The 16,629-nt window shown below is 34.8% G+C and overlaps 1 protein-coding gene across 1 annotated transcript in view; it reads left to right on the top strand.

The window, feature by feature from the left end:
• The window catches only part of LOC149533664 (F-box protein SKIP1-like), a 55,710-nt gene extending 39,464 nt beyond the window's left edge, over positions 1-16,246 (top strand). The window contains exon 2 of the mRNA XM_089804493.1: positions 15,380-16,246. Within this exon, the coding sequence (XP_089660619.1) occupies positions 15,380-15,953 (574 nt within the window). The 3' untranslated portion in view covers positions 15,954-16,246. The remainder of the gene's footprint in view (positions 1-15,379) is intronic.
• The last annotated feature ends 383 nt before the right edge of the window (positions 16,247-16,629 follow it).

Below are 16,629 nucleotides of genomic sequence, written 5' to 3'. Positions count from 1 at the left end.
AAGAACAATCAAACCTTTAATTTTGTCACAGTCGGCATTCTCTATCATTCACCCAACTGTTCAATAAGCAATTCATGGATGTAGACTATAAGGCATTAACAGGAATTCAAAATATAAAGTAAACAACATGATTGTTACAATCTGAAGTATTACATAAGGTTTGAATCAAAACCCCAACTCATAAAGTACAAGAATCTGTAAATGAAATATGGAAAATAAACTTCAAACACGTCCTTACTTGACTCACGGCTACACAGTCGGTGAACTATATCTATGCTCGGTTGCTTCCTTCAGATTTCCGCAAGTAGAGACGACAACTAGCAATACAAAGATGAGAGTATAATGGTGTTATGGGTACCGTGGCTAAGCAGGGTGGTACACGTTTTTCAGAATGGAAGGAAGACAGATATTCCTCTCCCGATAGATGACAAGGTCAGCATATTTATTAAATTAAACCTGACCTTACGGCTTCCTGCCGTTACAAGATCTCAATTTTGATTTGCATTCCATCTGTTGGAAAAGAAAAATGAAAAGGAAGATATACTAAATCGAAGGTGAAAGATGAAAGGTTTTATTCTATTAATATTATTTAATGTTTAAATCGATGACTAAGTGCTAACATTAAAGAATATTAAATTAGAAATAATAGAGCTGGAAAGTGAAAATAACACAAATATTATTATAATTCGAAAATTATTAAAATCTTATAAGTACTTTTAAAACATCATTCTATTAATTTATTAACATATAAAGATGCCAAAACATTTTTATATTCAAATGCACATATATAAACTATTATTAAAAATAATACGACGAAAGATAATTTAAAATCTTTTAAGAATACTTTTATATTTAAACTTAATTAATTATTAACAACTCATGCAATTCCAGAGATGAGTCCTGTTACAAATCGCTTAGTCTTTTACCTGTCTGTCCAATGATGGTGATGGTGATGCCCTACCTAATTCTTTTCCAGACAATGCTTCCACCCCTTCGACAAGCTCCTTGCAAGGAATTTCTCTGTAATTAAATTATAAATTATAAATAATCATATTAGTTAACCTTTCGTCTTAATTCCATGAATTCGCGATTAACGAATAATTAGCATGTCATCTTCACTTGAAATCATAACAACTATCTTACCATTTCGCCAGATTATATCAAATTAAACTGCCAACTGACTTCATGTGAACCTCAATGTCTATATTTCAAGCTAGGTCAAAAATTGGGATGTAACAGGTAGGATCACTGCACGTGTACCAAGCACTGGTAGACATATTGGTATGTGTGTTTATATGAGGAATATACCAAGTGGAGACATGTTCCTTGTCTGGTTATTAATACAATTAATATAATAATAATCTTAATTATATATATTGAATACGAAGAAAATAGGACCTATCCCCAACCCAAATTCCCAATAGGAATGATCCAAATTGATTAATCACAAGGAAGTGATCAATGCACAAATGGATCAAGCAATGGAGAATAAGGATAAAGGAGGAGATCCTATGGTCTTCCTATTTGAGAAGTATGTGCTTAAATCTTGAAATAGATAAAAGACAAATACTAATATTGAAGTAGGATAAATTTGGAAAATGTTGATTTTTGATGTCTGTATACAGTTTTGGGGAATTTCACAATCTACTCTAGAATGAAAATGTTGAGACGGAGGAAACCCAGAAATATTTTGTCCTTTTGAAGGGAGGTCGACCTTGACTTAGATAAAGGGGCACAATCTTACCTCGGGGCACAATTGTACCCCAAAAAGTCGACCTTGACCTATATTGCTCTGACAAAATTTTCTGTTCGCGGATCTCGCAAGTTTGACAAAAAGGGTATTCAAATCTGCTCTTTAATTTGCTGTTCTACACTTGTATCTGCAAGAAAAATGGTTGGTTTGTTTGGATGGGGGGTTTGCCTTGGTCAAACCCCAGTTTGGAATCAACCTTGAAAATTAAATTGAAATTGCAATATGTATAAACAAAGTAAATGGAACTATACAACTTGCTTATGTTGAAATCCTCGTGGAGGATTCAAATCCTTGAATCCACAAGTACGAATGCTCCAAATGAATGTAGAAATGTATGTATGATGTTTCAAATCAATGGCATTAGATCTTCAACACTAATCTTGAATGTATCTTTGCGTGGAAAAAGGCTTAGATGAATATGGATGGAGAAATCTTCAAGAAGAGGGCTCCATAGAGATTGAATCCTTCAATAGCTAACAATGGTCCTCCTTGATGAATTGGATCTTGAATGCTTGAACACTTAAATGCTTAGTAGATCTTCACTTCATAGTGGATGTAGAAAGGTTATAGTTCGTCTGATATCACAATGTAGCTTTTTTTTAAAAATGAGAGGAAGAGGATTCCTTATAAGAGATCTAGGGCACGAACTCCTAGAGAAGGCAGACATGGGAGCATTAAATCCCAATTTACCTTAACCCCTAAATATGGACCTAGATTAAATGCAATTTAAGAGTCTACCATTTTGAAACCTGAAACAGTAGACCCGAAAGTGAGAAAAAGAAACTTTCTAAAGCACGATATTTCGAAACTCCCAAAAATTGAAAATTGGACCTGGGGTCAGGGACGAGGTTGACCCTACCCTAGGTTAGGGTCAAGGTCGTCCTTGAACTAGGTGAGGGTCGAGGTCAACCTCGACCTCGAAAGATAAAGGCCTCAGTTTCACAAAGAAAGTTGTCAAAAATAGGCTAGAAACAGAGAGAGAAGCAGAAAAGGGGGAAAACAACCATATCCATCAAAGACCAATTCAAGGCGCTTGATATGACCCCAAAGCACTTACTCGAAGGGCTAAACACTCTCAACATAGAAGTGCTTCCATTTTAAGACGATACATTTAGCCTCCACTTTAGCAAGAGTATGGACTCGGTGCAAACTCTTGATAAAGTAGATCATAATGAAAAGATAATCTTATTAAAATCAAAGGGACAAAGAGATCCTCAAGCCCCCAGATACTTAAGTCTTCGTCAACTCCAAGATCACAATAAGAGAGACATCTCTAGAAAAAGAGAAAAGAAAAAGAGTGATTATCTCGCCCTATGAAAACTTATGTCTCATTGTGAACCACACAAGGAAACTGCGCAACTGGAAAGATGGAATTCAGCTGCCTAGTGAATGTGGCTACTCACTAGTCAACCCATCAAGGATTTACTCTTAAGAATATTCTATTCTATAAGAGTAAGACCAAAAAAAAAACAAAAGAGATCCAATCTTAAAAACACCTTTGACTTTAAGGGATCAAAATTTATTTGAAATTGGAGCGATCAAGAGATCCTAAAATATAATTCCATGCTTTAAGGATTAGTCATTAATCCAAAAATAATATATATGTTTTGAAAAGTGCGTGTGTGCAATAAGTGAGCAGAGTGTATGCCCCCATGTTAAAGTCATTACTAACACTTTAACAGGAGCAATGGCTTTAACAGAAACATAAACAACTCCACTAATTACGTTTCCGCTACAAGATGCCCCCAGATGAAGACAAATCAAGGGAAATAGTACATAAACATATAGAGAACACAGAAGGGATCTACCTACTGTGGGGTCAGTATGATTATATATATATATATATATATATATGAATGATATTATTGTAAATGAATTGACATCATTCCCCAAAGAAAGTAGAACTACAATCACAAAGGAGGAAAGATCACATTAGAGATACAAAGAAGAATATTTTTGGACCATAACCTAGAGACCAAAAAGAATCAGTACTACCAAGTCGCGAATCCAAGCAGATTATACAAGGAAACATGTACGAACAATAACATAGGAACAACATAACATGAAACAACATATGGAAGAATAGAGATACATATAGAGGAATAGTACAATAGGTTCGATTATTTTATCACCTTGCACCAATAGAGCAACAAAGATCGTATAAAGGAATCTAACAACATTTAGCAAACGTATTACGGGAAAAACACAATACAATAGATAAACACACAAAAGGCTACCATGAAGGACTAGCCAATCAAGCACATCGCTTACTCTCCCCATCTCGTCGTATATTATTTATGGAAGATGGGTAACTCGCAAGAGGGACTATATCCAACATAGCAGGAATGATAGCTAGTTCCAAACAAGAATTCTCTTGAGAATCACAATGTTCAATACTAGGTGTAAGTGTCAATTGCGAGGAAAGCATATTAGGCAAATCAATGTCAGTGTCAATAGTTTCATATTCGTGATTAACATCATCAACATCATTAAGAGTATCTTCTTCATCTAGATTAATCAAAATAGGATCTAAGATACAAATAGAATCATCAGAATCATGCAGCTTAACATCATTATTAGTAATAACTTCTTCTAACACATCATGCATAGTTGTATCCAAAGAAGGTAAAGATTTTTGAAGAACAAAATTACAAGCTTTAGTTTGAGCACGACGCTTTTTACGACGTTCATTAGCAGATCGATTACACTTTGCCTTACTTGAAATGTGTTGAGAACTAGGAGGAACAATTACGGGATCCTTCACAGGTTCTATAGGAGGATTAATAGATTATCAGGAGACTAACAAGCAACAGGAGGAGCTTGATTAACATATGTAGAAGCCATAGATAAAAAGAGGTATGTAAGCTATAGGCAAAAGACCATGGTTAAGATCCATAGGAGGTAAACTTAACTCGAGAATCTTATGATGCTTATAGGCTTGATATGAACGGAAAAGATGATTAGGACGAGAAGGACATGAATTAGGTAATGAAAGCCAAAAGAAGTCAATGGTAGCAGAATCCTTGGGCCTAGAAGTATGATATAAACTTTGATTAACTATCTTCATTTCATCATCATAAACAAACTTAAGACATTTATGAATAGGTGAAGCAACAACATGCATGCCATTTAACCATGGTAAACCAAGCTTAACTTGAAATTGATCAAAAGTAGGAACAACAACAAAGGTCGTGTTCACAATTTTTCCACAAAGTTCAACCGGTAAATCAATAAAACCAAATGATGGATAAAGAAAACCATTACAAGTTTGAATCCACACATCCGATGTATCATAAAAATCATGTTACAATCCTTTCATTAAAAAGATTTTCTTCTGTAATAACATTGACTAAGGAGGTGGGATCAACAAGACAACCACGAGTGGGTATCTCAGCTATCTTAGCATAAATATAAAGGGACCATCATGAGCTTTAATAGTCTTAGAATCATCAAAGGTAATCAAAAGTTCTTGAGGTCATTTTTTCTTAGGTTGTTGTCGAGGTCTAGGTTGAGGCTTCAATTTAGGCTTAGGTTTCAGTTTAGGTAGAGCTGAAACAGAGGTTGAGACTGAGGTGGAGATATAGATTGAACCACATGATTCACTTGATTAACATGATTAAGGTCATTCATCTTTGAATCATACACAATATCCATAGAAGATGGCTGAGCAATAGTATTAGTATAATGTATAGGTAAAGGATTCGTATAAATTTGCAAATTTTGATTAGGAGGAGAAATAGATTTATTCCCACTACCATCAAAATTATCAATAGATAAAGCTTTAGAATCAATTAAGTCCTGAACCTTATGTTTTAAAGAGTAACATTTCTCAGTATTATGACCATTTTGGCGATGATATTGACAAAAAACTTTAGGATCAAAAGATTTAGATGCTATTATAGTAGGTAAAGTAATCATAGTAGTAGTTAACAACCTATTCATAATAGAATATAAAGATTCCAAAAGATGAGTGGATGCAAAAGTGGCATTATGAGATGCAACAACTTGATCAGTAACTGTATTGGTTTGTTTATTTATCTTGACATAGTTGTTGATTTTTTGAACTTTATTTGGATTAGGAGCAATGTCACTTTTATCAACAGGAATAGGAGCCATTGGAGTGGTGCTCTCAAATTGACTCACTTGTAATCGATAATGATGAAGCGCTACACAAAGTTGTTGAAAAGAAGCAAATTCAGTAAGTAGAAATAGGATAGGAAATCCGAGCATGCAAATGCTTAAATCTACCAATAAATTTAGTCATTTTTTCTTTAGAATTTTGTTTACAATGCATCAAATCAGTCCAAGACACTTGCGGGCCAATATTGTTTTGAAATTGTTGAATAAAAGCATTAGCAAATTGAGAAAATGAATAAATAGAATAAGCAGTCAAGGAACAAAACCATTGTAATGCCTTGTCACAAAAAGTTTGAGCAAACAATTTAGCTAAAATCCTATGATCATGTCATGCCCGAAAGTAAGGGCAAAAACACACCCGCAATTTTTTTTTTTTTTAAAGTTAAAAACTTATGCTCCTATAAGCTTGATATGCTTGTGCTCATAATATAAGCAAGGTTCTGTACACTACATCTAAGTTTTATAATCTTCACGCGTAAAATTTAACGTTAACTTAACTTTCATCAAAAATGATCTTGAGCTAACTTACAATTTCAACAATCCTTAATCATAAACTGAATTAGTGCAACTACCTAAGAGATAATAATAAATTAAATTGAATGAAAGAAATCTGAACTAAAGCATACTATGACAATTAATATTTAATGTATCCATTACTTCCCTTACCAATGAGCACTAGAGTTACGCAAATAAATTAAACCTTTAACTCTAATCCTAAGTTTATTAGAAAGCTAACTCCTACATAATCATAACAATCCATCTTGCATCAATCTATCATTACAATTATGATTGAAGACTAGGGTTAATTCAATTAGATCTAAGAGTCAACTGAACGTTATTTAGAACTACTAAAATTTTAGGTTCAACTTTTAAGTGCTCGTGTAGGGAACCCTCTAACTCTTCTCGCAATCTATAAAACTAATTATTAAACATTTAAATCATTCAAATCAAGATATTCAAATTTCCAAGTTTAAACTTTTATAATAACTAATTTAATATTAACATCATTTCTTAACACAATACATTTCAACTAACTAAACATAAATATTAACTGAATGATCCTTGACTATTAATATAAATTAACATAATTTAAATTTTAAATTAACATGATTTAACACTACACTAACAATATAACAACTAAATTTAACTCAGTAAATTTAAAACTATCCTAGTTCAACTTCATATTGAAACATAACTAACCTAATTACTAAATTAAACATGACTACTACTAATTACAATTACAACTAAATCTAACTAACTTACTAACTTACACTTACCCAAGACTTAACCCTTACGATACCCCACCTAAACTCGCCCAAACCATACCCCACCTACCTTCACACTAGCCAAAGGTCTAGCCACGCAAGTGGCCCCCTCTCCCTTGCGCACTGCCCCAAAACCCATGCACTGTCCAAAGGTCTGCGCACGCAGACCTGTCCCCTCCCTCCGCCGTGCCTCGGATCTCGCGTGCGGCATAAGGAACATTGGGATGGGGGGTGGGTGAGAAACACAGGGGGATATAACTTTTATGTTAACCCCATACACCACTCCCACAAGCCACCATGCCCCACGTCAATCGCAGGTTTAGAAGGTGAGTGGGGAAGGTAAAAAAAATAGGTCTGACACCCATAAAGAGTTTGAAGAAAATTCTCATGCCCTGCCAAGACTCGACCCCTGTACTTGCTGACAGGCAGTTGAGATAATTTCTTTTTTTTTTTTGTATATTAAAACCCTTTTATATGATTCGACTTGCACAATAAGTCTTGTAGAATTAAATGCCAAAAAAGTTTCTTGTTGGGAAGTAGAATTAAAAAACATTATCATATATATATTTTGAGGCTTTGTATTCAATTCGTATTAAAGTTATATTATTACAAAATTTAACAATGATTTTAATTTGCAAGGCAAGGAGGAATATTTGATGGAATATTCTCTGTGACATGGGGAATTTTAAGGCTTCTCCATACATTTTCCAGAGAGGGTTTTTAGACCTGGAGATGCACAATTTGAAAGCCAACTTTGTTTTTGCCAAGTTCTAGCATGTTTTCTTGCTAAGTTCATTGTTACACAAGATGAGTTTAGATGCTTCTAGAATTAATGGAGTTCCCATGAACAAGCACACTAATGCAAAAGGATGCAAGGAATTGAAATTCTTTTTCCACTATAGTTCATGTTAATTCAACCATCCATAGGCAAGGTTGTATGTTTTTCTATATAGCCCTCATAACAAGGTGTGTGTTCTTTCTTCTTTATTTAAATTCAAAGAAATTCAAACCTCTTAATCAAATTTCTCTTGTTCTCAATGGATCTTATCAAGGAATTTTGAAATTATATTCAGAAAATCAAAAAGGTGATGAATAATTCTTATCCAATTTAATTGCATCACTAATGTAATTCACAATGAAAGTGCTAGCTTGGTGATCACAAAGTAGGATTGATATTACATGTTAATATTCAAATATTGAAACTTCGATACATCCCTTTACCTTTCATTAACATAATTGAAACTTAGAATTTCCCCAGTTCAAGACATCTACTATCATTCTAATTTCTCACATACGTATGCCAAAGTTTGGAAACACATGAGGGCATTGCAAGAAGGATTTCATAATCTTTTTCTTTCCTTTATTATTCATCCTGGTTCAAGGCTCCATCGGGAAAGAACCAGTAAGAAAACCCGATGTCTTTGCCACTGCATCAAAATCAATTACAACTTACAAAATATCACAATTCAATGAGATTTCTTCAAGGATTCCACAAGAGAACTTTTATCAAATGTCTACATTGCATCAAGGGTGAACATGGAAGATACAAGAAACAACATAGAGATAACAACACAAGGAGACAAGCAAAAAGAACATACATTCCCACCCGGTTGCACAATAGGTCCAACAATGAACCAATATAGGGGAAAGGTGGATTTTCTCAATAGGAGAAGTCAATCACCATACCTTCACTTAGCCCTTTCGGGGCTTAAAACTTCAAGAATTTCCATTCTTTCTCAAGGCCCTTTCGGGGCTATATCCACAAGGATTTTCATTCTTTTTCACATTCAAGAATTCTCAATAACAACAAGGTATGGGATGACAAGTAGGGGCCCATACACCCTACCCTTTTCCCCCTCCTCTCTCCATGAGAGGAGACTCTACACTATTGAGGTCCAACTAATGCCCTTTCCCCAAACATGGCCACTTCTTCCTTATCCAAGGGTGAGTGTTGCCAAATACATCCCCATGAAAATCTCTCAAAAACAATCAACACACCAAGAAGGCATATGAATAACATCAAAAGAGAACAAGATAAAATCTCTCCTAAATCCACCCCCAACACACAAGCAAGGAATGCATAGCTACACAATGTCTGCAACATGATTCAAGCAAGATTCAAAACATGAGCACACACAAAGAACCATTCATGGAGTGAAGAACTCCTACCTTCATAAAAGAGTTATGGCAATGGTGGTTTGAGAAGAGCTTCCCTTTTTCTTTCTTCAATCTTCAAGACTTCCTCCAAAACTAGAGGATTGGGTGACAAAAACTAAACTCGCCCCAAAAAGTCTCTAAGTATGGTCCCTAACCCCACTAAGCTTCAAGTAACTCAAGATGGAGGTTTGGTTTCACTAACCCAAGTAAAGAGCAACCCCATTTTCGAAATCAGCCTATAATAGGGTTTTTAAGAGACCCTAAGAGTCAACCTAGGAGGCTAATGGGTTGGAAAGTACCCCCACCCATACCCTTACCCATAGGGGTACTTAAATTTAATGCTTCTAAGCCTTTAAAGGCTTTTTAGGAATAATTAAAAGTTAGTAGAATAGTGAGATCAAATTACAACCTTTAAAGAATTACAATATAAATTAGCGCAAAATTAACAAGAAATTTAACTCCGTTTCTTCCATTGGGTTATCTTGGCTGATTTTCCTGCACACTCATTGCACACATCAGTAGGTCCAAAAAAATCACGTGCATAATGTGAATAACATGCTAAAGGAAATTATATATAATTTAAAGCATCTACTTCTTAATAATTAGTTGTTTATCTAATTCTACTCATATTTATAGCCTTTCGACTTGCATAACCAAATGTGTTAGCTTGCATACATTTTCTTTCATCATTATACATATTTATAAGCATTAAATGGCAAAAATCAACTAACTGAAGTAAGCATCACACATCGCAAAATAGCATGACAATGTTCAATGTATCCAATAATGTTCTGACATAACAAGCATGAGTATCAAAATAACAATGTATCATAGGTGATAGGATGGGTCGGGGTGAGGTCTCACAGATCATGAGCATAAACACTACAAAGGATTTGAAATGTTTTAACATGATGAGCATGGTCTCTCTTACCATAGTCATTCTCAAGACGAGGCATATTGGCTTGCTGAGGAACGGGAGTACGAACAATATACCAGGACAAAGGACTTCCCCTGTCATATTTAGGAATACTAAACTTATTTTGAAATAAGGTAGCAAGTTGTTGTAAAGATGACACAGTTTGAGCCAAACTGATAATAGTATAATCATTAGAAGAAATAGGAGAACTAGCAATTTTAGAAACACCAAGTAAAGTGTATGAAGCTACAGGAATGGAAGACACAACTGGAGGAACACTAGGAACTACAGTTGGCAGAGGAGTAGAATAAGTAAAAGGAACATTATGATAAGAAGGTTGTGATATAGGAAGGGACACAGGAGGAACACTCATTGGGATAGAGGGAACAATCGCAGTCACCAAAGGAGTATAGGTAGGAACACTTGGGAAAGGAACAGAAGAAGGTTCTACACTAGTTACAGGAGGAAACAACCCTAAATCTTGAGCTTCTTGAGCTAAAGGTTTAACATTGGAATGCACAAGGTGAGTAATACCACACAAGAGATTAACACCTTGATCACTATCACAAAGAACTTTCTTAGGATTCTCTATAGCTTGAATAGAATCTTAATTATGGTTTTCTTGAATAAGCCAATTACCCATTTTTCAAGTTCAGTTGAAAGTTTTTGGACTTGTTCAAGAGGAACTCTTAAAGCATCATCCTCATCATGAGATGAGCGAGAAGAGTTTTGCTCCATAAGAGGATTATAATCAAGAAGAATCAAAGTCTCATCCGGAATCCTAAGGAAAGGAGAAGAAGATTCAGGCTCAAAGGTACCCATAAGTCTACAATTGCGTCTAACCCTAAGATTAGAAGTAATAAAGCTCATAAACCAATGCAATGCAAATGAACTAATCTAAGAAAACATAAAGCATAAATATTTTTGTACTTTGAAAGAGATTTTGCAATTTTTTTTTTGTATTTTTGAATTTTAAAATGCAAGAGCATAAACTAAATCTAATCTTAATGCAAGAAAAGACCTAACAAATATAAAAATGAAATTTAACACTACAAAACACAATAGGGCATCTAATTCCACAAAAAAAAAGAGGGTAAGCGTGTTGGGTTCACCAAAATGAATGGGAAGAAAATAGGACCTATTCTCAATCCAAATTCCCAATAGGAATGATCCAAATTGATTAACCACAAGGAAGTGATCAATGCACAAATGGATCAAGCAATGGAGAATAAGGAGAAAGGAGGAGATCCTATGGTCTTCCTATTTGAGAAGTATGTGCTTAAATCTTGAAATAAATAAAAGATAAATACTAACCTTGAAGTAGGATAAATTTGGAAAATGCTTATTTATGATGTCTGTATACAGTTTCGAGGAATTCTGCAACCTATTGCAGATTGGAAATGTCGAGACGGAGAAAACCCATAAAATTTTGTCCTTTTGAAGGGAGGTTGACCTTGACCCAAATAGAGGGGGCACAATCTTACCTTGGGTCACAATTGTACCCCGAAAAGTCGACCTTAACCTTTACTGCTCCAATAAAATTTATGTTCGCGGATCCCACAAGTTCGACAAAAAGGTATCCAAATTTGCTCTTTAATTCGCTGTTCTACACCTGTATCTGCAAGAAAAATGGTTTGTTTGTTTGGATAGGGGGTTTGCCTTGGTCAAACCACAGTTTGGAATCAACCTTGAAGTGTAATTGAAATTGCAATATGTATAAACAAAGTAAATGGAATTATTCACCTTGCTTATATTTAAATCCTTGTGGAGGATTCGAATCCTTGAATCCACAAGTACAAATGCTCCAAATGAATGTAGAAATGTATATAGGATGTTTCAAATCAATGGCATTAGATCTTCAACACCAATCTTGAATGTATATTTGTATAGAAAAAGGCTTGGATGTATATGGATGGAGAAATCTTCAAGAAGAGGGCTCTATAGAGATTGAATCCTTCAATAGCTAACAATGGTCCTCCTTGATGAATTGGATCTTGGATGCTTGAACACTTGAATGCTTAGGAGATCTTCACTTCATATTGGATGTAGAAAGGTAATAGTTCATCCGATATCACAATGTGTCTTTTTTGAAAAATGAGAGGAGGCGGCTTCCTTATATAGAGATCTAAGCACAAACTTCTAGAGAAGGCAGACATGGGAGCATTAAATCCCAATTAACCTTAACCGCTAGCAATGGACCCAGATTAAATGCAATTTAAGAGTCTACCATTTCGATACCCGAAACAACAGACCTAGAAACGGGAAAGGGAAACTTTCTGAAGCCCAATATCCCAAAACTCCTGGAAATTGTAAATTGGACTTGGGGTTAGGGACAAGGTCGACTTTGACCTAGGTCAGGGTCGGGGTCGACCTTGACCTAAAAGGTCATCCTTGACCTAGAAAGTCAAAGGCCTCAGTTTCACAGAGAAAGTTGTTTGAAATAGGCTAGAAATAGAGAGAGAGAAGCAGAAAAGGGGGAAAACAGCCATATCCATGCTAAGACCAATTCAAGGTGCTTGACATGACCCTAGACCACTTACTCGGAGGGCTAAACACTCTTAACATAGAAGTGCTTCTATATATATATATATATTAATGAATCATTATTATTTTATTAATTAATCTTACAAGTTTATCCTACTAAAGCTACCAAACATGAACATTTGGTGGTAAAACATTAGTTAGAGTATCATCATGTTTGCATGGAATCTTTTCTTTATGTTTAGTGTATTTTGTGCAATTAGGGTTTTCTCACATGGGCATAGATTTACAGATACTCTTAATTACAAGTTTTGAATATTCAAAATTGAGAAAAACATCCAAGACGGATTTATCTATGTTAACATTACTCCAAATTTTATTTTTACTATCTTACCCATTACAAAAGTAAATGCAAATTTCAAGATTATTAGATTTAAAGTGAATCCCAATGTTGGCTACTTTACTTGGAAATGTGAAGCAATCAAGTTCAGGCAGTATGGCATGCCAATGCTTTCAGGCACATTTTACATGTCAAGTATGAAGCTATTGCTCATTCTTCTGTTGTTGAACTTGTGATATTTGGAAATGTGGAATATGTTGTTATTAATGCATTTGTTGATGGAATTGGCTAGCTCTTTATGCTCAAGATTTTCTCAACTGCCTTGCTTGGCATGTGCATAAGAGGACATGAGTATCCTATTGGTAGCTTGTAAATAAGGGAGCCATCACATTGACCTAACCCTATCTATTTTTACACTGCAGTACACTAATAGGACTTGATACTAACAAAATTTGGAACAGAGCTGGAAAGAGTGAGAAAATTAGTGTGGTAGTCCTAGGACTCCATTAAATCTTGATGTCTGTATGTGATAGCCACTCTTGTAGATTAAGGGCCAAGCATTCTTGTTGGTGTAAATAAGTATTTACTATTTACACTTACTTAAGTTTACTTAGGTTAATGCATTATTTTATTATTTTGCATTATTTTTACTATTTATTTATTAGCCACCTAGGAGTATGCGTACTCTTGTGAGTTGTCATGTTGACAACACAGGATTTCGCACCCCTTTTATGCACATGGTGTCTAAAACACAAGAGTTAGCACACTAATTAAGCACATGGTGTCTACAACCTTCTAATCTTATCCACTCATCTAGAATGTTGGATAAGGTGGGTGCTTAGTTGTCAATGCTTATCTTATCTCTTGGTTGTTTCTAGAGACATTCCAGGTGCTTCCCGAGAGGCCTTTATATTTGCATATCATATTCTGAACAGAGCAATATATTCAGACATACTCTGATTAATTGATCATATCCATTTTTGGTCTACAGTTGTGCTTGTGTTTGAGTTCTTAGTTCTTGGGTGAATTTTGCCCTTAGGCAAATTCTTACAATTCTGTTATGACAAGGCTGAAAGGTAGTTAGAGAACTTTTAAGTTTTTGATCAACTGTGTAACTCCGCTGAATCTTGTAGTAGGCAGTACAATGGAACTAGGGCTTTATAGATGTCAAGCATTCTGCTAGTAGAAGTAAGAGGGTAACATTACGGTGGCATAAAGACTCAGTGCAATTTCAGGCTGGTCTTAACTGCAGCTCATTGATGAAGTAAGGTGGAGGTCTAAGACTTCGCAAATCAACACATCCAATTTCCGAGGACTTCAGACTCTGTAACCCAGATAAGCAATCAATTGTGACTTTTTAGACGAAAACATTCTTTAATGTAAATGTATAAGATTTCCACAATGCATATCAATGTATGTAGTTTTCTGGGTTTGATTGTGTAGAATTTTTATCATCAATGTTTTGGATCACACTCTCCGTGATCTATAATTTTCTCTTTATGCTCTCTTGCATCCTGATGATGGATCATGGAGCATGATCCGAAACGTTGATGATAATAATTTATACACAATCAAACCCAGAAAACTACATAACATTCTTTAATGTTTTACTGGAAATTGTAGCATTTTCCCATGCTCTATGCAACACTGTACACTGTATTATAATTTTGTTTCACAGTTAGTTCTGCAGCTCTAGCCACACAGCCGAACATATTGATGATACTACTTGCCTATTATAAGGCTGTTTATGTCACAGTATTTGTCAGTACTAAATGTTAGAATCGTTTTGTATTTTTCAAATTTTTAGTTTGTCATTTGTAAGATTCGTAGCTGCAGTATACTCACCAAAATCAAACCCATCATCCAGATTCCGGCAAATCTATTTGTCTAGTTGAGAGTTGAACCCATTAGTTTTTGATATATTTAACTTCTTACTATTTTATCGTATAACATTCTTTAATGTTTTACTGGAAATTGTAGCACATTTTCCCACACTCTATGTAACACTGTAGGCTGTATTATAATTTTGTTTCACAGTTAGTTCTGCAGCTATAGCCACACAGCTGAACATATTGATGATATAACTTGCCTATTATAAGGCTGTTTATGTTACAGAATTAGTCAGTACTAAATGTCAGAATTGTTTTGTATTTTTCAATTTTTTATTTTGTCATCCGTAAGATTTAAAGCTGCAGTATACTCACCAAAATCAAGCCCAGTATCCAGATTCCAGAAAATCTATTTGTGTAGTTGAGAGTTGAACCCATTAGTTTTCGATATACTTACTATTTTATTGTATCTGAAACTGATAATTTGTGTTTCCTTTGCAGGTGTCCAAACATTCAACGGCTCTCTATTAAGATGTGTCAAAATGTTTCTGATACTTCCGTGTGCCAAATTGCTTCTGGTTGCTACAAAATTGAGGAACTTGATATCAGTTGTTGTCATAATATATCTTATGCCTCTTTAAAAAAAATTGGAATCAACTGTAAATATTTGACTACCCTTAAGAGGAACAGGTTGAATTATCTCGATCCTTCTGAACACAGGGATGTGATTCCTACTGAGTATATCAGGATGGCTCCTTTGAGTGGAGATGAAGAGGCTACTTTCTTTGCAAAATATATGCCAAATTTAAAACATCTTGAGATGAAATTTTTAAAACTTTCTTTAAAAGCAGTGAGGGCATTACTGGATGGATGCCCCAACTTGGAACATCTTGATTTGTTTGGTTGCCCAAACCTCACAAACAGAGAATTGGATGGCGTGACAGCAAATGCAAAGAATCTGAAGAAATTGATTAAACCTTATCACATTATTCCCCAAGCATCCTTTCATGTGGAGAGGTACGGGCATTGGCAGTTGTATGATGAACGTTTTCAGGCAAATGTCTTTCAGATATAACTTGGCAGTATGGAATGCCTTTTTTGGATTTTAAGCATAAATTATGGTGTCATGTACATTTAAAGATAGAGTGGCTATGTTGTAAGGTTGACACTTTTCTGACTTGATAAACCCTGCTTTGAGACACAAGCTGGTAAAATGTATAATATTGTATTGTACATATGTATACGAAAAATGTCTTTGATTCAAAAGTGAGGACTCCTATTTCTATTGGCTTTTTTCACAAGGCATGGAAACATGTTGTATTGATGATTCTAAAAAAGTTAATGAATGGACAACTTACCTTTCTAAAAGATTCTTTGGCTTTCAACTTCAGATATAACTTAAATACTCTTTCTTTCTATATAATGTAGGTCCTGTAGAACACTTGTGTTTCCAGATTTTTGTAAAATAGTTTATATGGTGGAATGCTACTGAATTAATTGAATAATCAATTGTCTCATGGTTATCCCATTTCACATCATCTTATGTTCACTAATGATTACAGATTGATATTTGTCTTTACCACAGGGTAGTTTATATGGTGGAACGCTACTGTATTAACTGAATCATCAACTGTCTCATGATTTTCCCATTAAGATTCCTCTATAGCATTTGTTGTTTTACATCAGCTTATGTTTACTAATGATTACAGATTGATATTTGTGTTTCCCACTGGGGGATATGCTTTTGTTAC

This window comes from Cupressus sempervirens, chromosome 10 (assembly GCF_028749045.1).
Source record: "Cupressus sempervirens isolate cs-2001-9-10 chromosome 10, ASM2874904v1, whole genome shotgun sequence".
Classification (NCBI taxonomy): Eukaryota; Viridiplantae; Streptophyta; class Pinopsida; order Cupressales; family Cupressaceae; genus Cupressus; species Cupressus sempervirens.
This window is presented reverse-complemented; position numbering and strand designations above follow the sequence as displayed.